The sequence below is a fragment of the Chelonoidis abingdonii genome, chromosome 3, assembly GCF_003597395.2.
Source record: "Chelonoidis abingdonii isolate Lonesome George chromosome 3, CheloAbing_2.0, whole genome shotgun sequence".
Lineage (NCBI taxonomy): Eukaryota > Metazoa > Chordata > Testudines > Testudinidae > Chelonoidis > Chelonoidis abingdonii.
Genome location: NC_133771.1, coordinates 49,780,230 through 49,802,517, shown reverse-complemented (window position 1 = coordinate 49,802,517; position 22,288 = coordinate 49,780,230). Strand labels below are relative to the sequence as shown.

Genomic DNA, 22,288 nt, shown 5'->3' with positions numbered 1-22,288 from the left:
GGTTTAGCTGATGGTCATATTTGGGGTCAGGAAGGAATCTTCCTCCAGGGGAGATTGGCAGACGTCCTGGGGGGCTTTTGCCTTCCTCTGCAGCGTGGGGCATGAGTCACTTGCTGGAGGATTCTCTGCACCTTGAAGTCTTTAAACCACGATTCGAGGACTTCAATAGCTCAGACATAGGTTAGGGGCTTGATACAGGAGTGGGTGGGTGAGATTCTGTGGCCTGTGTTGTGCAGGAGGTCAGACTAGATGATCATAATGGTCCCTTCTGACCCGAGAGTCTATGATAGAAGTAGAATCCAGGCCTCCTGACCATCTTAATTCCCCCCCCTCCCCCGTCTCTAATTATTATAATTCAATTATCTACAGGAGAAAGCTATTAATATGTTCAAACAAGATTAAAAAGAAAGAATGAATTATGGAAGGTAATACTCGAGAATTGTCCTTTTTAGAATTTTAAGTGGTTAATGCATACATGTTGACTCAGACAAATCCATGGCCTTTGATTTCTGCTTGAAACTGCAAATTTGGAAAAGTCTGTTCCAGTTTAATCATCAGAAAATATTGCCTGATACCAAGATTAATTCATTAATTATAAAACACCAGCCTATATCCCCTAAAGACAACCTCATACAACTTGCAGTCCTTGGCAAAATCAATTTGGTAATGTAAAGTTAGGTCAAACCACCATTCAGTATTTTTCTTGTTCTGTCAAAACATTTGTGTTGACAGTCTTTATCTCCATGCTCATTTATATCCAGATTTCTCTGCTGAGTATGCCAAAAGTGTGCCAAGTGCCACGGGTTTGTGTGAAGTTGACAGTTGCGCACTAAGAATTGGACTGAGATTAATTACTCAAAGACCACCGAACAGCCAATGACTTTGGATTCTACCAAGTTGTGCTGTACTTGAACCAATGACCTAAGAACAAAAGACTCCAGTTGCGCTAGTCTCCCAAATATACCAATCTCACAGATTGATCTATTTCCGAAGTAGGCCAAAGCCATGTCAGTTTAAAATATACTTTTAAGTCTCTTTAAAATATTTAATAGATAAATATGGAACACACACTTGGGACACAAACTGTGCAGCAAATGTCTCTATTAAAACAAAATATCCACTGTACCTTGAAGGCTTTGTTTTTCTCTTCTTTTTGTTGTTTCTCTACCTCCACATGGCGTGCTAGGCGATCTAAGGTTGAAGCAACCCTTTCCTTCTGATAGTCAATGTGGTCTTTATGCTTTACATTTCTCTACAATTAAAAAGCAAACTGTTACTTTGTAATCTCTAGATAGTAAAAAGGCATAAGCGCAGTCACACAGAGGTAGTATACAGCACAAGAACATAATTCAGTGCAGAGACACCAATTTAAGTTTCTATGAGCTACCTTGTGACTGGTCTTATCAACTTAGGAGCACTTGTAATTTCTGTAAAAGGAAGAGTTTACCCCAAATTAGTATTGGTGATGCCTGCCCTCCCCTAAACTGGCCAGAGCACTGGAAAGGACAGTAGTTTCCAACCAGTGGCAATTTTAGTTTGAGAGCACTCTTGCCAACACCCCAGTACAATGAAGTCAGCCAGGACCAGAAGTACAGACATGATACAGTGAAGCAGCAACAGATTCTCTTGCTTCTCCTTAAGAGGTCAATTCTTTCATTTTTTTACTTCATTATACTGGCAAAAAAACTAAAAGACTAAAACAAATCAGAAACTTGAAGTAAATGCTTCTTGTTTCAAGGTGGTGAAAATCATTCATAGAAGCAGCAAATAGGGAACTTTTGCCTTCAGCTCGACAGTAAGAGGAATTGTAAAGGATTTTAGAGAGATATTTTTGGACAAATAACATTTAAACTAAGATAATATCTATATGTTTTATGGAGTGTTCTAATCATTTTGGTCCCAAGATTTCAGAGACACAAGGTGGATGAGGTAATATCTTTTTGTGGTTGGTCCAAAACTCTCTGGACACCATCTACTAATAAAAACCTTAGAGAAGGCTCCACACCACTATTCACAGAGGAATTTAAGGGTATCATCAAATCCTTTCCCAAACAATTTCAGATGAAACTCTACAATCTCACCCCCCTCCAGCCCCAACGAACCCGCCCCAAGGACCTTTCTACTTCCCAAGACACCTAAACAAGGTAACCCAGGAAGACCCACCATATCTGACCACAGCAGTCACACTGTAGGAATATCAGGACTCTCAGAAATCATTCTCAAAACTCTCACCACACAAAAGGCCAGTTTCCTCCAGGACACAACCGACTTCCTCCAGAAAAGCTGCAATATTAACAATCTCCTTCAAAAAACCACCTTTGCACCATGGACATCACCTCTCTATACACCAATACCTCCCTCTGGGACGCCATTGCTACCTGCCTCAAATACCTACAAGATAATGGACAACACTCCTATATCCACCCCAAACATCGCCATTTCATCCTCACCCATAACAACTTTACATTCAACAACAAACACTTTGTCTAAACCCTGTGAACAGCCATGGATACTAGGATGGCTCCCTGATGTGCCAGCCTCTTCATGGGTCACATTGAGGAAGAATTTCTGGAAATATGCACTACTAAACCAATGATATGACAGATACATCAGTGAGATTTCCATCCTCTGGAGAGAGGACCTAAACTCCCTCATATGTTTCCACCATATCTTCAACAACCACCACCTATCCACTGACCTCTCTAGAACACACCCACACCAGCATCAACTTCCTGGACACTAAATTCAGCTTCAACAATGGAACCCTACAGACTATATACATGAAACCCACATGTAAATGGGGGATTTGTTCCACCACAGTAGGGGAATTTCTCTATTTGCACAGTTTCCCAGCTGAACCGAGTGACCAAAAGATCTGAGTCTCTACCCCAATTAACTTTATCCTCGTACCCACCCACCCTGACTTTCCCTCTCAGCCTCTGTGTGATCAGGACTTGCACCACACAGGAAGAGCTAAGCCCAGGAGTTCCTGGGTGTTTACCTCAATCTTTCCATGGGCAACTATGAGCAGGGACAAGGATGCCCCTATTCACTTGTTACTCTTTTAACTCATAATTAGTGTGAGACACACATGGACAGAAAGGGTTAAGCAACTTGCAGACTAACTGACCCAGATTCAACCTTTAAAGACATGTTACAAAAGTATATGAATAGTAATTAGGGCCATTCCATGTTAAATAAGTTAGAGCTTTTAAATGTAAACTTGCATTGTTAAAGAATTTTAAGATAGACATACGATTACAATTACTATGTTTTCCTATATCTTGTTAAAGGTTAACAATATAACCAAACAGTTCCCTGTCTAAGGCTGTATTCTGTTAATGCAGAGATCAAAAGAAAATATTAACATTTAAATGAAACTTGGGTGAAATAACGTCATTGTCTGTATGTCTCTAAAGTTTATGGTAAACTGTCTATAAACTGCTTAATGGATTAACATAAGATAGTTATCCATGTAGTTAATTACCACTGATGTTTAGGAAACAGGAGGTTTCTTGAAAAACGTATTGTTCACCCACGGACTCTGTGCTGCCCAGGAACTGTATAAAGGACCCTTGGGACCTGATCCTTTCATCTCAAATCTGTTTATGCTTCATCAGGGGGAGCATGAGTTGCAAAACTGTGGTCTCCAACTTCATTTGGAGCACTCTGGTATTGGAAATTGGACTAAACCTATGGACTAATAGTGGTTGCCAACCCTCTAGGATTGTCCTGGAGTCCCCAAGAATTAAAGATGACTCTTTAATTAAAGATTATGTCATGTGATGAAATCTCCAGGAATTCGTCCAACCAAACTTGGCAACCCTAGGACTAAAAACTCTGCAACTCCAAAGCTCAGCATTGCTATGAAACTGATCTCAGAACTATACATATGTCTGTATTTATAATGATCTTTTAACGAATATTCTCCCTATTTTCTTTTGTAATAAATTTTGGTTTAATTAATAAAAATTGGCTGTAAGCATGTATTTGGGTAAAATGTGAAGTACTCATTACCCTGGGAGGCAGTGTCCCCAATCCTTTGGGATTGGTAGAACTTTTCATATGATGAACAAGATTTTCAGTAATCTCCATCATATTTGACTTGGCTGTCTGGGTGGGTACCCAAGGCTGGGTTGCTTTAAGGGAGCTGTGTTTTGGCTTCTGTGTAACCCAGTAAGGCATTGTAGAAGCTGTTTTCTCGCTGGCTTGGTGAATTTAAGTACTAAAATAGACATCAGTTTTGAGGGATTGTCTGTCCCATTCTTTGCAGTTTGCCCTAATTGAGCATTCTCAGTGTCCCTCCTGCCCCCCCGCCCCCCGGACCCTGGTCACACACTGCAATTCACTTAAACATATAATGTATTTACACCAAAAAACATCTCTCTGGGGATTAAAAACCACATCATAGCGTAAGCACTGCAAGGAAATTGCTTGGATAAGATTCAATGCAGCAGTCCCTAAAGTACAATAGACTAAATTGCAAACTTAAGTGTTGAAACTGAAATCTACTAACAAAGTTTAAGGACAATTTAGCATTAGAATCTGTTACAATACAACCATTTTCCTTTCCGTTAGTAAGATTTTTATTTACACAAATAATAAACAAGGTGTAAATTTGCCATGTGCAAAGTCTTTTATGGATGTAGACTTCACAACATTTCATGCTCTTTACAGCATGTTACTTGAACGCCTTGCCTAAGATACAGTCAAATGAGATTCACAGTATGTTGTGTTCTCCAAAATACGTCAATCTGAGTCAGAAGCCACAGCGTATTTAGCATTTTTGGAGATGCTTCAGTTATTCATGCTGCTTGTCTAATGGACTTGCTCTCCTGTCTCTCAAATGTACCATTTACTCAGTTTCTACAGAGTTGTAGAGGAAGATTTCAGTAACTCAGGATATGTCAAAAGCAGCAGAGAGTCCTGTGGCACCTTATAGACTAACAGACGTTTTGGATCATGAGCTTTCGTGGGTGAATACCCACTTCGTCAGATGAATGTAGTGGAAATTTCCAGGGGCAGGTATGTATGTGCTAGCAAGCAAGCTAGAGATAACGAGGTTAGTTCAATCAGGGAGGATGAGGCCCTGTTCTAGCAGTTGAGGTGTGAAAACCAAGGGAGGAGAAACTGGTTCTGTAGTTGGCAAGCCATTCACAGTCTTTGTTTAACCCTGAGCTGATGGTGTCAATTTGCAGATTGAATGAAGCTTCAGCGTTCTCTTTGAGTCTGGTCCTAAGTTTTTTTGCTGCAGGATGGCCACCTTAAGGTCTGCTCTAGTTGGCCAGGTGTTTGAAGTGCTCTCCTACAGGTTTTTGTATATTGCCATTCCTAATATCTGATTTGTGTCATTTTCCTTTTCCGTAAGACGCATTGCGATGTACATAGCAGAGAGGCTAGTAACAGGTATATATGTGTAGCAAGCAAGCTAAGAGATACGGGTATCTCTGCTTGCTTTGCTAGCATACTATACTGCCCCTGGAAATTTCCACTACATTCATCTGACGAAGTGGGTATTCACCCACGAAAGCTCATGATCCAAAACGTCTGTTAGTCTATAAGGTGCCACAGGACTCTCTGCTGCTTTTACAGATTCAGACTAACACGGCTACCCCTCTGATACTTCAGGATATGTCTACATTACAACTGGTTGGGCGCCATAGCCACAGCTCTGCAATCGTGCCATTGTAGTATAGATGATTGATACATGAACAGAAAGGGGTTTTCCATCTATGTAGTTAATCCAAGCCTCTGAGATGTGGAAGCTAGGTTGATGGAAGAATTCCTCTATTGATCTAGCCACACTGAGGATTAAGTCAACCTAATTACAGTGCTCAGGGCTGTGAAAAATACTATAGCTAGGTTGATCTAATTTTTAAATATAGATGAGGCCTCGCTTTGCTCCTTGACTAAGCACTCAAACAGAAGAAGATCAAAGCCAATCAGCCACGTCCTCCACAGAAAAAGTAGGTGCCCCAACTCAGCTGTCAAGCTTAATATGAATTGAAGGAAAACAATTTCCACATTAGAGAGACCATCTCCGCACTGAGACATTGGAAAAAACATCGCTTTTTAGCAAAGCCTTTTCTTGTACTTTTTCTAAGCTTCCCTTCCTCGTATTAGTGATCACACTAACACACTTTTGCAAACAAAAGGTTCATCCTTATAATCAATTTTTACTTCCTGTTCGGTTTGTTGAATGTCATACTTCAGGGTTTGACAAAATATTCCCATATAAGGGACTGATGCTGCAAAAACTGGACTGTGGAACAGTTGAATAAATCAAGCAATTAGGTATAATAAGATGGGATTTATTCTATTTTGCACATAAGTATCTTGGAACAGTAGTAATGTTGGCAAAGGAAATTTAGACAAAGCACAAAAAATGGATTCTTTTCTGTTTGTTTTTGAATTAGCAAAATACATTAAATGATCCAAATAAGCAGCATCTCTTTTTAAAGAAAATATCAGCAACCATGGGGGAAGGACGGATCAGGTTGCCTTACAATGGGGTTCTATGAATGAGTTACAGAAGACACAGTATTATTATTTGCACAGCACTAGCGTACTAGGCCTACAGCCAGTCGCGAGAAAATATTGCAGTTTGGACTGTGGAGTAAAAACATTTTCATATAGGGAATAACCACATATTAGAACAAGCTGCTAAAATTAATGTGATTCACAATACTCCTGCAGTTAGTTGAATGTAACGACGTCCCAAAGATTAGTATTTATTAACTCCACAAAAGATAGCTGTGACTGCAAATCACCTTACACGTTTGCTTTGGTTTATATACCAACATGGAGTCTAAACTATTAAAATTCTACATAAAGAAAGATACAAAATCAGTTCTAGGTTTCTTTTGGAAGAATTATTTCAACTGATAATGTCCAAGAATGAAATATAACAACATACTCACATGGACATTAGAGCTGCTGCTAGGTTCTTCATCATCACTACTTACAAGGTCAATGCAATCAAGCACAGGTCTTGAAGGCCCTTCCTAAAAGAGGTTTAAAAAAGCATGGTTGTTTTTCTTGAAGTTAAATTTCTATACATTACTATATTGGGATCTAGTATATCACATATATGGATACACTGGCCAGTTATTTCATAGTGTGTTCAGAAATGCTATTAATGGGTTTCTCAAACACATGCTGTGATAAAAATCTTTTACTTAGGACCCTGCAGCCCACAATTCTCTCTCGGTCTTCCTCTTTTCCATTGCTTCTTCTATATATAAAAGTCAAACGGTGTAATCAACTTGAAATTGTTCATTTTATTTACCACTCTTTCTATTTGTCTCCTCATCACTCAACTTTCTGTTGTGTTCCTTTTCATTGGTTTACCAAGTTCACATGCTTTAAGGAATACCATGTCAGTGAAACAAATATCCCGCTCTATTTCTCCAACTGTACTTTGGCATCAGTCTATCATCAAGAGATGGAATGCTAGATATCACTATACAAAGTGATACTCAGCCCACAAAACAAATGCTTCTATAAAAAAAAGTTAAGAGATCAACACTCAGGGAACAAAGCATTACCACAGATTCCTTCTTGAGCATTAAAGACTTAACACAGGAAATAGTATCAAACAGTTGCCCCCCCAATAGTTTTTTCATACATAATAAGCACTATGTAGACAGAAGTAATATATGTCCTGTATCCTGACATATGTCTATGTACTCAAAAGGCATTACATAAGCCAATGAATAGAACAAGTTTTCATTTGTTTTATTAAATCTTTCTCAGATGTAAGAAGGAACTTGATTGGACACCAGTACGTTATTACACTCAAAAGTGAGGATTCTAGAAAGAACAGCACATGTCAACTGCCCATCATGGTAGATCTCTATCCCATAAAGACAACTGACTTGCCATTGTGAGTCTGCACAACTCTGGCGTAACACAAACCAGCACATAGATGCAGACTGCCAAGGAATGATAAGTGAACTAACGATGGGGACAGGAACAAAATTCCAAAGTACAATGCAGGAACAGCAATCAATCTCTTAAATAAAGGGAGTATGCCATTGTTTAAAAAAGGGTCATTCAAAGTTAAGTCTAGAGCTCCAGGTCTTCCTTGTTGTCACAAAACATTAATAGATTTTAAGGGAAAAAGGACCATTATGATCATGTAGTCTGACCTTCTGAATAATAGACTATATGGTGGTCTACAGTATCCCATATTGTTTGAGTCATGCCAGAATAGGATAAGTAAACCTATATATGTAGCACATCAAACATTAATTTCTGCAGAATCTACAATCATTTTTTTAGAAGTGTCTAGAGCTTCTATATCTGAAATGATGCAAGATTGTCTTTTCAGTCTCCAGGCAGCTATAGTGTGTCTCTAGCTATTCATAGCTTGTCCCAGAACATTAGAATTTAATTAACAAAAAACTAATTAGTTTCACTGCTACTATTCAGAATCTTATTAGTGAAAAAAACTTAGCTGCACTTTGCTTAGCCAGAAGGTGGTGAGAAAGATGAAGTCCTGGATCATCCTCTAAGAATTCCAGAGCACCTCCTTTTCAAGAAGCTTTTGGGATAGTGGGGTTGGGCTTCACATCATTCCCCTAAAACCTCAGATCTGCACATCTGTCCCTCCCATTTTGCATCAGCCTCTGGACAGCAGGTGTCTATTAATTTTTTAAACCTTTTGGAAAATGTATCTGTGTATGCATTTACATACATCATCAAATTAATGCCTCAGAAACAGCATGTGCCAGTTTATCCCAAAACCTAACTGCTATGAATATAGTTATAAACACATATACAATATAAATATAGAATTGAACTGAATTTTGACATCCATGAACAGAGTTTGCATCTGTGACACAAATCTTATCATTGAAAAACAAGCATAAGTATACTGAAAATCAAGTGTAAAACTAAGAAACTGCCACCGGATTATTTGTGCTTGCCATTTTATAGCAAGAGAAGATTTCCCATTTAGTTCAAGTCTACTTCTTCAAAGGGACTGGCTAGGACTGTGGACAGATGCATCTAGTAGTCTTTCTGCTTTCTTTAGGGTAGTAAATACAAAATCCAAGTACTTGTCAGAGTTTGGTCAGGAATAGAAATGGCAGTCTTAGTCCAGAGTTTGCTCCTCACAGGACCAAAGCTTTCCTTGGCATCCATGTGGTGCAACTCAAATCCAGAAAGAAAAATACTTGAGAGTTTGTCTATTCAGTACATAGTGATTCAAACAGATAGGAAAGACAGCCTTTGAAAATGAATGAAATACTTCAGCAAGCAGTTAGATTTTTCATAGGTGGTAGAACCATGTGTTTTATGTCCATCTTTAGATCTTGGGAAGCCATTTACTAATAAAAAAAATTGTCTGCATCTTTTCCCTGGAGAAAATCTAAAATATCTGTAATTATATTCTAAGAATATGAATAATGCTCCAAATGCTCAAGGTCTCATGGGAAGGCAGCCATTTTCTTTATGAACACATCAGCAGGTCTCACTTCTTTTCTTGATTATCTTCCAAGTCTTGCGCCTGACTCCTTACCTCCACAGGAGCGTCTGCAAGACTATCACTCCTTGTTTCCAAGATTTAGAATCTGGCTGAGATTTTGTTGTCAAACTGTAGAAATTACCAGAAACTGTTTACTTGGAAGAACAGAACTATTAATGTATTTTCATTTCTAATTATATTACATTTTCTAAAGTGACACAGCAGATGGAAACAAGGAGGCGGTACAATACTATCTAGCCAGCTACCTCGCCACAAGTGTTTCACAGACCACTGGGTTATTTTTTTTGGTGGGGGGTGGTGGAATTGAGGACCTTAGCAGATGCACTAACTCTCAAGAACCTACTACTTGATGTACTGTTTAAAGAAATAATTGTCTTTATATATTTTGGCTATTTATTCTTCATATTCTTAGTTTCCCATCTTATAAATTGAGTCCAGTAGGACTATCCTCAGAAGTGAGTGTTTGCTGGTTCTTTAAGTCATTTATCCTATTAGCATGATTTAGAATAGAGTTCCATTTTTTAAAAGAATATTCCATCCTGAATAACCTATTTTACTTTGCTGTTCAAACTGTGTTCATGAATTAATTCATTAGTTCCACAGCACAATAAGCATGCATGATGCTTTACAGATAAATGAAAATAAGTTTTTGCTCAGAGAAACTGACAGTCAGAATTAGACATAGCACTGTATGAAATAAATAGTTGTTATGGAACAAAGAGGAATTGTTTCAGAACAAATTCTCTTTTGTGAGGTACACCCACTGTTGGTTCCTCTTTATTTTTATTCCAATATATTATTTTTGAGGGGGAGATTTTCAAAGGTCCAAGTGGCAGTTAGACCTCAATTCCTATTGACTTTCAACAAGAGTTGGGTGTCTCACACTGCATTTGAAAAATCTCACTGGAGAAGAAAAAAAAAAAAATCAGCCAGTTCTGAAGACATGAGTAGGGGTCACTACAAGATGGCTCAATTAAGTTAATGAAGCTTGAGGAGGAATTTGAAAGAGAGGAGCAAGGTCAACCTCGCTGTTCGTTCTGGAGTACACAAGTTTCCTGTGATTCTGGAAAACCTACATGTAAATTCTATGGATTCTGTCTTCGAGTTTTCATTCAGATTCCATACTTCAGTTCCAACTACCATACTGTAGAGCGAAGGAGAGAGAACCCAACACCTAACAGAAGAGTTACAGTATGCACTGTACAAATTCATACAATTTCTTTCAGACAGGATCACACATCATAATTTAACGTTGTACAGTTGATTTTATAGAAATGTCCAAGGATGTTAATTATACGTGGTGCTGCACAAGATGCAAAGGCCACAGTCCTGCCAAGACTGACATACAAGTTCAACTTTAAGATGATCTTCATAGGAGTACTTCGAAAATTAGACATGTTTATAAGTCCTTGCAGGATCACCACCAAAACAAGGGCTCTGCTTGCTCAAAGAACTTCTAAACTGAAAGGTAAAGATGAAAAAGATAGGACCCTAGAAGATGGAATAATTAAGCTATGTAATTTTTTTTGTTTACTGTGTTTACTCTTTGCAAAGATAGTTTTTGTCAAGAAGCCCTTAAGAGGAATTGAAAGTTTTTATTCCTTTTTCAAGAATTTAGATATAATTGGTTTAATCAACTGAAAAGAAAAACAAAACAAAACCTTCACAATTCAAACTGCACTTGTGAAAGAGACTGGAGATATGTCTAAGTCAAAGTTTCAACTCCATTTTGTTCCGTGAATGACATTTTTAACTGTAACCTTAATGGTGCCCTTCGCTTTGCATCGTAACTTCCATGTTGGATTAAGACATTCAGTTTGCATTGAAAAAACTAACTTGGTCATGACAAAGCTATTGTAGACCCTATCCTGCTCATGCTAAGGCATGGGATACCTCAGAGAGGTCTTACAATGAGAGCACCATCAAGGGCCATCAGCACTGAATGACTTTCCCCTAGTCGAACAATGGGTTTTCTACCTGTAGAGCCACTGACTTTGAATGACTCTCTGCAAGCTGAAACACATGGGCAAAAAGGGACAGAGACTGTTTTAAAAGAGGGGTGTTTCTTGGAGCAAGGGGCCAGATCATCACAACATGCAAGACGACCAGCCTCAGGACACAAAAGGCAGGAAGAGCTACTGAGTCTAAAAATGCTGATCAAACCGAGGACTCACAGGAGGGATAAGACTAGACTAAAGAAGGGTGTACCTTCAAGATTTTGTTGTTTTCCAAGATCAGTAACTCTCTAATATGCTTTAACAATAGTAAAGTGTCTCTGGTTAAGAAATTTCTTTGCTAAACCTGTGTTCTTTGCCCTTCTGTGACACTGTCCTAATGAGTTTAAGAAACCAGAGCTTCCACAGCCAGGAAGACTCTGGAGGAACAAGCGTAAGAAACTGCAGGCTCATGGGTGGCTAGGGCATTAATTTGGAGACCTAAGGCAGCCAGATCACAGGGTCCCACTGCCCAAGGAGGGTGTCACATATGGGGTCTAAACCTGGGATTTCACCCGAGACACCCAGAGCAGGAACAGTGACAGGTAACTACCAGACCCTGGGGTAACTTAGAAGCACAAGGGACCCAGGATTCAGGTCTATTTACAAAAGACTGGTGACTGTGCAGAAGAGAGGAGTGGGCCAGGTTGTAATGTTTTTATATCGGAGTGGGCAAAAATCAATGATTACATAAATAGAAGTGGGATGTTTTTATTTAAATCAGTTCTTATTTAAATTAAATACATTATCTTTTTAAAAGGCTATTTAAAAATTAAATTTGAAATTATGACCTTGTGTACTAAAGCCTGAACTCACTATAATTAAAATTATTTAAATAAAAAAAATTAATATTAAATGTTTAAATATTTAATTAATATAAATTAATAAACATTTAAATGCAAAACTTGTTTTGCTCAAGATAATGATTTATTAAGCAAAGGATGTATTATCTGTAGATAACTGAACTGGTTGTTTTGAGTCCTTCAAATTTTTAAAACTAGTGGATCTCATCCTCTCACACTCTTTTTTTTATTCATAGCTTGTGTGATAGACCCAGGCCAGTTGGGAACAGCAGAGTAGACTTACTGGTAGTGAGGAAATGGGCAGGCAAAGCCTGCCCACTGCCAAAGGACCTCCCCCCAGCCTAAGGGGAGGATCCTCAGGACCTGGAAAACTAAGTAATTCCAGGGGACAACAAATGAAACAACAGGGACAGGAGTGTGGTCAAAGGGCTAAACGTAGGGAACCTAACGGGGACACCGAGCAGAGAACCCCAGACAGCGCCCACTGCTCCTCGAAGGCGTCAAGGGAGCCAGCGGATGCTGCCCAGAGGAACTCTGCCCGGATGCGTGAATGGACTGAGGAGCGGAAATAGGCCCAACAGTCGCAGGAGATCCTGTCGGCCAACCTCCTCTCCCTGATTTTGTAGATGGCAAGTTTGGCCAGGGTCAAGAGGAGGTCCCACGACTTTGTGAGGCCTCGGATGGGGAGCGCGTAAACGAACAGGAGAGGGGAAAAGTGCAACCAAAAACATAATAATATATCTAAGAGGAACCAGAATAGGGGCAGCAACCTGGCACACTCCAGATAAACGTATGCCAGGGTTTCCCTCATGCCGCAGAAGGGGCAGGTGTCTGGAATAGGGGTGAACTGTGCCAAGTACATGCCCACGCTCACGGCCCCGTGAAGGAGCCGCCAACTGATACTGCTGGTGGGCCTCGGAACCAAGGTGGAGTGCAGGCTGGTCACCAGGGCTCCTCATCCTTGAGAGGTGGCAGGAGGCCCTGCCACTTTGTGTCAAGACGGGACTCGAGGGTGAGGAAGTCAAGGGTGTGGAGTAAGAGTGTGTACAGACGTTTCCTTGGCGTGGTCTGGAATTGAACCAGCTGCAAATTGCGCAGCCAGCTCATAGTGAAAGGGCGGGGGAGCCGGTTGGGTCCACGGGGCAGGAGCCTGATGAAGAGGTCTGGAGGGCCGGGGTGGAGGATGGGCAGAGCGTGCCCTCTTGCAGGACCCCGTCGAGGTAGGCCCAAGCAGCAGATGGCAAAGTGGCCTTCACCTCCTGAAGTACGCGCTGGGGAGTACAAGGTCTGGAGAGCCCAATGCACTGAGCGAGCGTCAGGGGATCCAGCCAGCAGAGGAGTCAAAAGCAGGTATACTAATGGCCACTGGAGAAGCAGGTGTCTGTTTCCTGAGTGACCAGAGCAGGGGCTGTGCCAGGCTAATGAGAACACCTGACTCTAATTAACTTGCTAAGAGTTACATGAGGCTGTTAAGCACCTGACTCTAACTAAGGCCCCTCTGATGCTATAAACAGGCTCACTTCAGTCAGGTCAAAGGGAGCCAGAGGCGAGGAAGTGCGTGTGAGGAACTGGGAGCAAGAGGTATGCAAGAAGCTGAGAGTGAGCAGGCATACTGCTGGAGGACTGAGAAGTACAAGCGTTATCAGACATCAGGAAGAAGGTCCGGTGGTGAGGACAAAGAAGGTGTTGGGAGGAGGCCATGAGGAAGTAGCCTAGGGCGTTGTAGCTGTCGCGCAACTGTACCAGGAGGCACTTTAGACAGACGCAGTCCACAGGGCTCTGGGCTGGAACCCAGAGTAGAGGGCGGGCCCGGGTTCCCCCCAAACCTCTCAACTCCTGATCAAACACAGGAGGAATTGACCTGGACTGTGGCTCCTACCAGAAGGGAAGGTCTCTGGGCTGTTTCCCGACCCACAGGGTGAATCTGTGAGGCGAACAAATCCGCCAATAAGAACAGGACCCACCAAGGCAGATGAGGAACTTTGTCACACTTGGGAATTGAAGAAGTAGGAACACTTGTTTTCCTCTTCCAATTGGTTTCGTAACTTTGAATGAACTAGTCATTGAACTGAACTAGCTGAACAAACTGAAATGAAGAAAATCTCTCTCTGCACATGCAGATGAGATTATTGCTGTTAAAGGCTCGTTTTGTACTTCAATAAACTCTGGTTCCAGGAGCTCAGCCAGTGACTTCCACCAGTTCAATGGTTTGACTTTCTTTGAAACTTCAGAAACAAAACAAAAAAATAAAGTACACATGAAAAACAAGATTCAAAAATCAATTATTTAAATTAGGGTTCCCTACTTGCTGATTTAAATTGCTTTGATTTAAATCAATCCACCCTGATGTACATATGATTTTGTATTAGTTCAGTGCTCCGGGAAGTAGGAAGAGTTTCCACACAAATGCATACAGTACAATTTCAGAAACTGTGCTTGCAACTTTTTAAAATACTTTACATTTATTCAGCAGGAGACAACCCCACATTTACACACTGTAAATTAAGTCTCTGATGAGCAGCCAATCTAAGTCAAGTCCAATGAAAATACAGGATAACATGCTATATTTTAAAAGAAGTGCTGTCACCACCCCTATTTTTCATATTCTACAGTCCTTTTAAAATTAACCCCAAATCTGTTTGTTTTTTTAAACTTATTTTCCAACTGACTATTTAGTTTTTAGATCAAGTTCAGAGTTTGTGAAGCTGTCTGTCACTTCCTGATAGAGAGCAAGGTTTGCCTGAGCATCTACTGATGGTGACTGGAGCAGGAGAAAGCAGCACTTGCAGATAGCTCAATGCCTGCTTACCAAGCTGATAGCCTATTTTAGAAAGAAAAGGAAAAGGAAAAAAAAAAAAAGTGAAAGCTCAAGCAGGAGAGGGTGAGCACAAATGCAGATTAGGTACGTGAAACCTGGGCCCGTTGCTGGAGAGTGGGCCCAGGCAAGTAAATGCTCTTCTCACACCTAACAGTCATGTTTGCCCTCTCTGGGAGAGAGGCAGGAGGAAAGGTGTAGCACTAATAACAGAGTTGCCAGGTTGAAAAGGGAAACGTCCACACAGGCGTCAGTAACTGGCCTCTGCCACTAGGGGGAAAGCGGGGCAGGAAGAGCAGCAGCAGCTGCTGGAGCCTAGAGGAGCTGCACCCCCAGCCTGACAGAGAGCAATGCCTGGCTCTCAGACTGGGCTCTAAAGTACGTACCAGTGCCATCTGGGATGGATGGCTAGACAGACAGACGTCTGTAACCTGTCTCCACCCCCTGCCCTCCACCACCCCTCCATGCCCCAATTTCCTCACCTTGACCCCTTGCTCCAGGGACTGACTCTCACATACACACTGTTGTGCCCTAATTTCCCCACCCCCTGCTCCAGGGACTGATGCCCCTCCCCCCCCGCCCTGATTTCCCCACCCTGGCCTCTCGCTCCAGGGACAGACCTCCACCCTGCTGTGCCCTAATTTCCCAACCCCGCCCTGCTGTGCCCCAATTTCTTCACCCCAGCCCCTTGCTTCAGGGACCCCCCCGCTGTGCTCCAATATCCTCACCCCAGCCCCTTGCTCCGGGGACTGACCACTGCCATGTCCCAGCTGGACAGGTGGGGAGGCTCCACATCAGCTCCTCCCAGCCTGGCTCTGCAGACAGCAGGTGAGTTCCAGGGGGATGGGGGAACGAGCAACAGGGGTGGAGGTGGAGATTGAGCGACAGGGCCTCAGAAGAAGATGCAGGCTAGGGGGCGTGGCCTCAGGAAAAGGGGCAGGGCAGGAGTGTTTAGTTGTCAGGGATTAGAAAGTTGGCAACCCTAACAATAAGGAGAAAAAAGGGAAGTGATGACAGATAGATCCTCTCACTCTAGCAGTTGTCCAGGTTTCACATGCCCCAGCTATTGCTATGTTTATCAGTTGCAGCACCAAACCCCTTGTACTTTAAGATCAAACTGAACTAAAATCCATGGACACTATCCAATATTCCCACCAAGCTGCTGGGACTCAAGGCTCCCAACAACCATCATCCTTACTGGGACTTTTAAAACTGGCTTGGGGTAATGTCACAGGCAAAAAAGAATGTTCACTCTCTACAGAAGACACCTAGTGTGGGACCTCAGTCCCTGCCTGTCTGCTCCGAGTTACAGCTTCCTTCAGTACCAAACATCATTACTAGGTGCACACAGAGACCATGTCCTCAAACAAATGAGGATCAGGGTCACTAAAGGGCAGACTCATTAAAATCTACACCGGGGTTCTCAAACTTCATTGCATTGTGACCCCCCCTTCTGACAACAAAAATTACAACCTCCAGGAAGGTGGGGGGGGTTAAAACCCAAGCTCACCTGAGCCCTGCTGCCCCATCAGGTGGGTGGGCCAAAGTCCAAGACCCACCACCCCAGGCAGTGGGTGGGGGGACGGGAGAGGGGCCAAAGCCCAAGGACTGCAGACCCAGACAGGGAACCTGTAATCTTGAGCCCCACGGCCCAGGGCTGAAGTCCTTGGTTTTAGGCTTCAGCCCCCCGCAGTTGGGTTTGGACTTAGGCCCCGAACCTCAGCAAGTCTAAGCCAGTCCTGGCAACCTCATTAAAATGGGGGTTTTTTTTTTTTGAGAACTGCTGATCTACACTATCTATTTTATAGTGTTGTGGGGATTACTGTTTTACTTAGAGTTTCCTCACACAGTCCTTGAATCTACTGCATACCCAAATCTGTACTCTATTTCCTTATTGTGTGTGCGCAAGACTGGTCATAAGTTGTTCTCCTGTAAAGGAAAGTTGTCCCTCTATTCTTCCATATTTCCTTCCATCATAGCATTCCTTCACTGACAAAGGATTGAGGCCCACTGCCATGTAGCATTACACATGCCCCACTTTGCTCATAAGTTTAGCAATGCATGTTTCTAAAAGCTGTAGTCAGGCTCTGACAGCCTTAAGTAATATGCACACACAAACTACACCAGTGGCTCTCAACCACGGGTCTGGGGCCTCCTAGGGGGGTGCAAGCAGGTTTCAGGGAGTCTGCCAAGCAGAGTCAGCATTAGACTCACTTGGGCCCAGGGCAGAAACCACCACTCCACTGCATGGGGTTGAAGCCCAGGGCCCTGAGTTCCTATTCAGCTCTAACAGATATGGTTAACTCATTAGGGCCCCAGCCTGTAATGAGGTGTGCCAAGGCTCATTGTGTCTCAGCAGAGCCCACCGAAGGCACCCCTGCCCACCCAGACCAATGTCACTGTAGGACTAGGGCCTCAAATCCAAACCCCTTTTTAATACAGATTCTCTTGACACAGGCATGTCAGCTCAGGTTGACTGCTTTTTGCAAATGAAAACTAAAGTTATTTTCTTCTGCTTTGAAAACCTGAGTTTTTAAAATGACACCAATATTTTATTTAACATACAGTAGAGATAATCAACATTGCATATTTAAACCTTAAAACATTTTATATATTTAAATGGCAAAAGTATCTATAGTTATTGAGCCAACATCTACTTACACAGATAAACTCAATGTCATCTTCACTTTCATCCTCCATTGCTGATTCACACTTATGAGCCCTAGCAGAGCTGAGAGACTCCATTATCTGGACAAAAATAAACCAAAATATGCTTCTTCATTGACTTCATTTTCTTCACTATACAACCATGCAGTTCTATACCACATTGAATAGCTTTCCCCCACATCCAATCTGTATCTCAAAACAAAAACGAACACTTCACATTAAGTGGTAATTAAAGATGAACAACAAAAATAGGAAGTAGCAAGTGAACAGGAGAAAAGACATTATTTGAGCTAAAATTTGAACTCAGTGACTATTAATATCTGCATCTTCCAAGGACTGTGTAAAATATAGCCTTTTCTACACAAGAAAAATACTTACTGGTACCTTTATTCCCAGCGATAGCAATGCTGTAAACTCTACTACAGACAGGGCTCAGGCATTTCTATTACCATGTTATGAAAACTTGCTCAGTCATGTTTTCATAACATGGTGGTACAGAAGACTGAGCTCCATCTCTACTAGCAACAGCATCAGTGCAGTGGCATCCTTGCTACAATGCAGGTATCAGTTTTTATAGTATCAATGCATCCTACAAGACCTAAGTTATAACAAGTTGACAGATACCTAGGAACTTCATGTTTGTCAGTATGACCACAGGCATTGTGAACTTTATGGCAACAGTGATTAACTTGGATAGCTGCTCATCCTCCAAAAGTACAAGGTCTGACCAGTTGAGCTAAAGGAAAATTTCTCTATAAGCTTTTAGCAGTCGAGGCCTGGGTGACATAAGTGAGCAGCTCTGATACTAAGAAAACAGAAGTACAGATTAGCCAGCGCACTGCAGTATTAGATAGCTATAGTGGAGTTTGTAATTAACATTCTCTTACCTGCAAGAACGTACTAGTCTAGAGGGGACACAGGAAACAATATGATGCGACACAAAAATAACACGGCACCAATAGTTCCATTCCAGTTTCATCAAAGCAGGTAACATGCTTAATGGGAGGATAAGCAGAGGGAAGGAAGTGGAAAGGAGCAACAATGGGAAAGAAAAGCACGAGCCTTTCACTGCCCCAGCTGCCAGTTAAAGAGACCTCAAACTAGTGACAAGGGCAGGTTGCTAAGAAACTGCCCCAGAGTTCATAATGCCGGACAGACCCTCTCACCGTAATACTGCGGATGCACTTGGCTGCCGACCACCAGGCCCTGCCCACAGCTCAGCAGCACAGACACAGGGAGGCCGGTGGCTGCTGTGCTACAACCACGGGGGACTTTGCAGCAGCCAAGGCTCATAGAGAGATCACAAGCCCCTTAAACCCAGGCTCACCACGGAACGGGAGCGCTGCCAGGGCCCGCCCCGCCGCCGGACGCATCAGCTCCCTTAGCTGCAAGCCCGCGAGCGCCTCGGCTCCCAAGCGGCCCATACACCCGAGCAGGCAGCACCTCCGCGTGAGCGCCGACCAGCGCGCGCCTCCGCTTCCTCCGAATTCCGGGAAGCGGAGACACGCGCTGCCTGCTGGGAGTTGTAGTTCCCAGTGCGCCCCCGCCCCTCCCCACGCCAGAGCGGCGGCGGTCGGTGTGGTTCTCAGCAGAGGTGGCGCGCGGGAAGCGCGAAGGGGCGCTGCCAGCCACTCGCAACTAGCTAGGCCTCCTCCAAGCAGCCCACTCCCCCCTCGGCCTGGCCCGGCCAGGCCCTGCCCTCTTCACTGCTGCTGGGACTTCTCCTTTCCTAACGTGTTACATGTGAAGAGGCAGGTGCCAAGCTGCGGGTGGGAGCATCCTGCCTCCCTGCTGGGCGAGCCCTGCCAGCTGCGTGAGGCACGTGGGCGGGGATCTGCTCTCCCAGCAGGCGCAGACACCCACCTGACAGCCTCCTCGCCTAGGTGAGTACAGCATAGACGTCACAGCAGGGCCCGGCTCTCGGTTTTTTGCTCCCCTCCCCCGCTTTTTTTTTTTTTTGGCTTTTACACGTTTGCACTTTGCAGTTTTGTTTTGACTGTTTAAAATTTAAAAAAAAATGAAAACAGAGAATCTGTAGTTAGTGAAATAAAACAATTTCCTACTAGTGTAATTTTAACATTTAATTTTAACAAAACTCTCCTGCCTGGCCTCACTCTTACCTTGCTGCGGATCTGGCCCTAGGTGGATTCAGCTCCAGTCACCACTTCTCCCAGGGCCAGGGGTTGGGGCCGCTGCTGGATCCCAGCCCTGCTCATCGTTGGTCTTCAACTTGGCCCTGGTAAGTGTTCGGCTGAGCCTGGGCTGCCTCTCTGCTCCCCTCTCCCCTTCCGTGGCAGAGGGGAGGAAGAGGAGTCAGAAGCGGAGACAAGCCAAGGAGGAGCAGCCCGCCCAGGTCCATGTTCCCCTAGTCCTCTGAAGCCAGAGCAGGGCTGTGCTACTGGCTCCCACCTGAGGGGTGGGAGTGGCAGCTGACCGCAGGAGAGCAGCGGGGACAAGCCAAGGAGGAGCGGCCTGTCCTCTGCAGCTGGGGAAGGGCCGCGCTACTGGCTCCCGCCACTCTTCTGTGGTCAGCAGCCACCCCCTAGGCAGAGCCAGTAGCACCGCCTGTCCCGACTGCAGAGGACGGGCCACTCCTTGGCTTGCAGCGGCAGGGACAAGTCGAGGAGGAGCGGCCTGTCCTCTGCAGCCAGGCAGGGCCGTGCTACCGGCTCCCGCCGCCCTTCCGCAGTAAGTGACCACACATACACCCCAAGGTGGAGCTGGTGGCCCTGCCCCAGCTGCAGAGGATGGGATGCTCCTCCTCGGCTTGTTCGCGCTGCTCTCTGGCTGTCAGTGGCCCCCCAGCATTATGCTGTCCCATATATTTTGCCTCCCTAGGCACCTGCTTGTTTAGCTGGTGCCTAGAGCCGCCCCTGCATCACAGTGTGGATGGGCAGGTACATCAGACCACCCTGCCCCGTGAGCTGTATTAACCTAGCCCAGAGGTGCACTGAAGAAGGTAAGACATGCATCCGAAGTCAGAACCTGTCCTGAGCTCTTAGCTGTTGGTGCCACTGCAGGATGTAAGCAGCTCTTTAGTGTAGCCATAGATGTTTCCCTTTTGCTTAGTATTTTGGCTCTGTCCCATTCTCTTTAGGGAAAATTTCACTTTGTGGTCACCAGAGACTTTCTCTTCCCCACTGTTATTCTACCAAACTCAGAATCCATGCAGTGTGTCCACAATGGGCCAGACACTGAAGTTTCACAGGCGCAGATCCTAGATCCATAGAATTAGAACGGATCACACCAGTCATCTAGTCTAATCCCCTGCCAAGATTTAGGATTTGTTATGTCTAAACCAGCAATTCTCAATCCCCGGCCTGCAGGATGAGTGTGGCCCAATTAGCAACACCACCAGGCCATGCGGAATGCAGGTTCCCAGATGCGTGGCTGCCCGGTGCGGTGTAGTCCAGGCTGCCTGGCCCGGCATGGCAGGATCGGGGTCACCAGCCAGCCCCATGTGGAAGGGGTCTGGGGCTGCCAGCTGACCCTGCAGAGTTCAAAGTCCAGGGGGCCAGGAGCTGGGGTGGCCGGACGGTCCTATGGGATCTGGGGCTGCCGACTGGCCCCACGGGGTTCGGGATCTGGGCCCGGGGGCTGCCCCACAGAGTTGGGGGCTGAGGTCAGCGTCAGGGCTACTGGCCAGCCCTGCGGGGTTGGGGTCTGGGCTGCCGGCCAGCTGCCCTGCCACCTGGCCCCGCATGGCTGGGTCCAGGGTCAGGGCTGCCACCTGGCCCTACACAGCGGGATCTGGAGTCCCTACAGCCCGGCCCCCACCCAAGGCTCCACTTCTGGCCTCACTCTGTGGAGGGGTCTCTGGGCAGGAGGCGCTGGGCATAGAGGTCTGTGGGGAAGGAAGGTTTGGGGGGGGTGGGGGAGTTGCTGTGGTTCTCAAACTGCAGCCCAGTTAATGCATTGTGCGCCACATGCCCACAGCGATAAATAGGTTGAGAACCACTGGTCTAAACCATCCAAGATAGATGGATATCCAGCCTCGTTTTGAAAATCTCCAGTGAAGGAGATTCCGTGATTTCCCTAGGCAGTCTGCTCCATTGTCCTACTGTTATTACAGCTGGGAAGTTTTTCCTGAGATTTAATCTAAATCTGCTCTGTTGTAGTTTGAACCCATTGCCTCTTGTCCTGCCTTCTGCGGCAAGAGAGAACAACTTTTCTCCATCTTTTTTATGGCAGCCTTTCAAGTATTTGTAGATCACTATCATGTCCCCTCCTTAATCTCCTCTTTTCCAAAATTAACATACGTAGTTCCTTCAGTCTTTGCTCAGATGGCTTGCATTCCATCCCTTTACTCATCTTTGTTCCTCGCCTCTGGATCCTTTCCAGTTTCTCTACATCAGGGGCCGGCAACCTTTCAGAAGTGGTGTGCCGAATCTTCATTTATTCACTCTAATTTAAGGTTTCGTGTGCCAGTAATACATTTTAACGTTTTTAGAAGGTCTCTTTCTATAAGTCTATAATATATAACAAAACTATTGTTGTATGTAAAGTAAATAAGGTTTTT

At 44.1% G+C, this 22,288-nt stretch overlaps 1 protein-coding gene and 1 long non-coding RNA gene across 3 annotated transcripts in view; one reads left to right on the top strand and one right to left on the bottom strand.

Moving 5' to 3' along the window:
* The window catches only part of ZNF451 (zinc finger protein 451), a 77,097-nt gene extending 57,830 nt beyond the window's left edge, over window positions 1-19,267 (bottom strand). For both annotated transcript variants that reach the window (XM_032778401.2, XM_075063734.1), the window contains exons 1-4: window positions 19,097-19,267; window positions 17,764-17,850; window positions 6,921-7,004; window positions 1,127-1,252 (exon numbers count right to left, since the gene is read on the bottom strand). In XM_032778401.2, the coding sequence (XP_032634292.1) occupies window positions 1,127-1,252; window positions 6,921-7,004; window positions 17,764-17,847 (294 nt within the window). In that variant the 5' untranslated portion in view covers window positions 17,848-17,850; window positions 19,097-19,267. The remainder of the gene's footprint in view (window positions 1-1,126; window positions 1,253-6,920; window positions 7,005-17,763; window positions 17,851-19,096) is intronic.
* An 80-nt stretch (window positions 19,268-19,347) lies between these two features.
* Window positions 19,348-22,288, top strand: part of LOC116823668 (uncharacterized) — a 16,847-nt gene continuing 13,906 nt past the window's right edge. The window contains exon 1 of the long non-coding RNA XR_004373469.2: window positions 19,348-19,652. This is a non-coding gene — a long non-coding RNA (uncharacterized LOC116823668). The remainder of the gene's footprint in view (window positions 19,653-22,288) is intronic.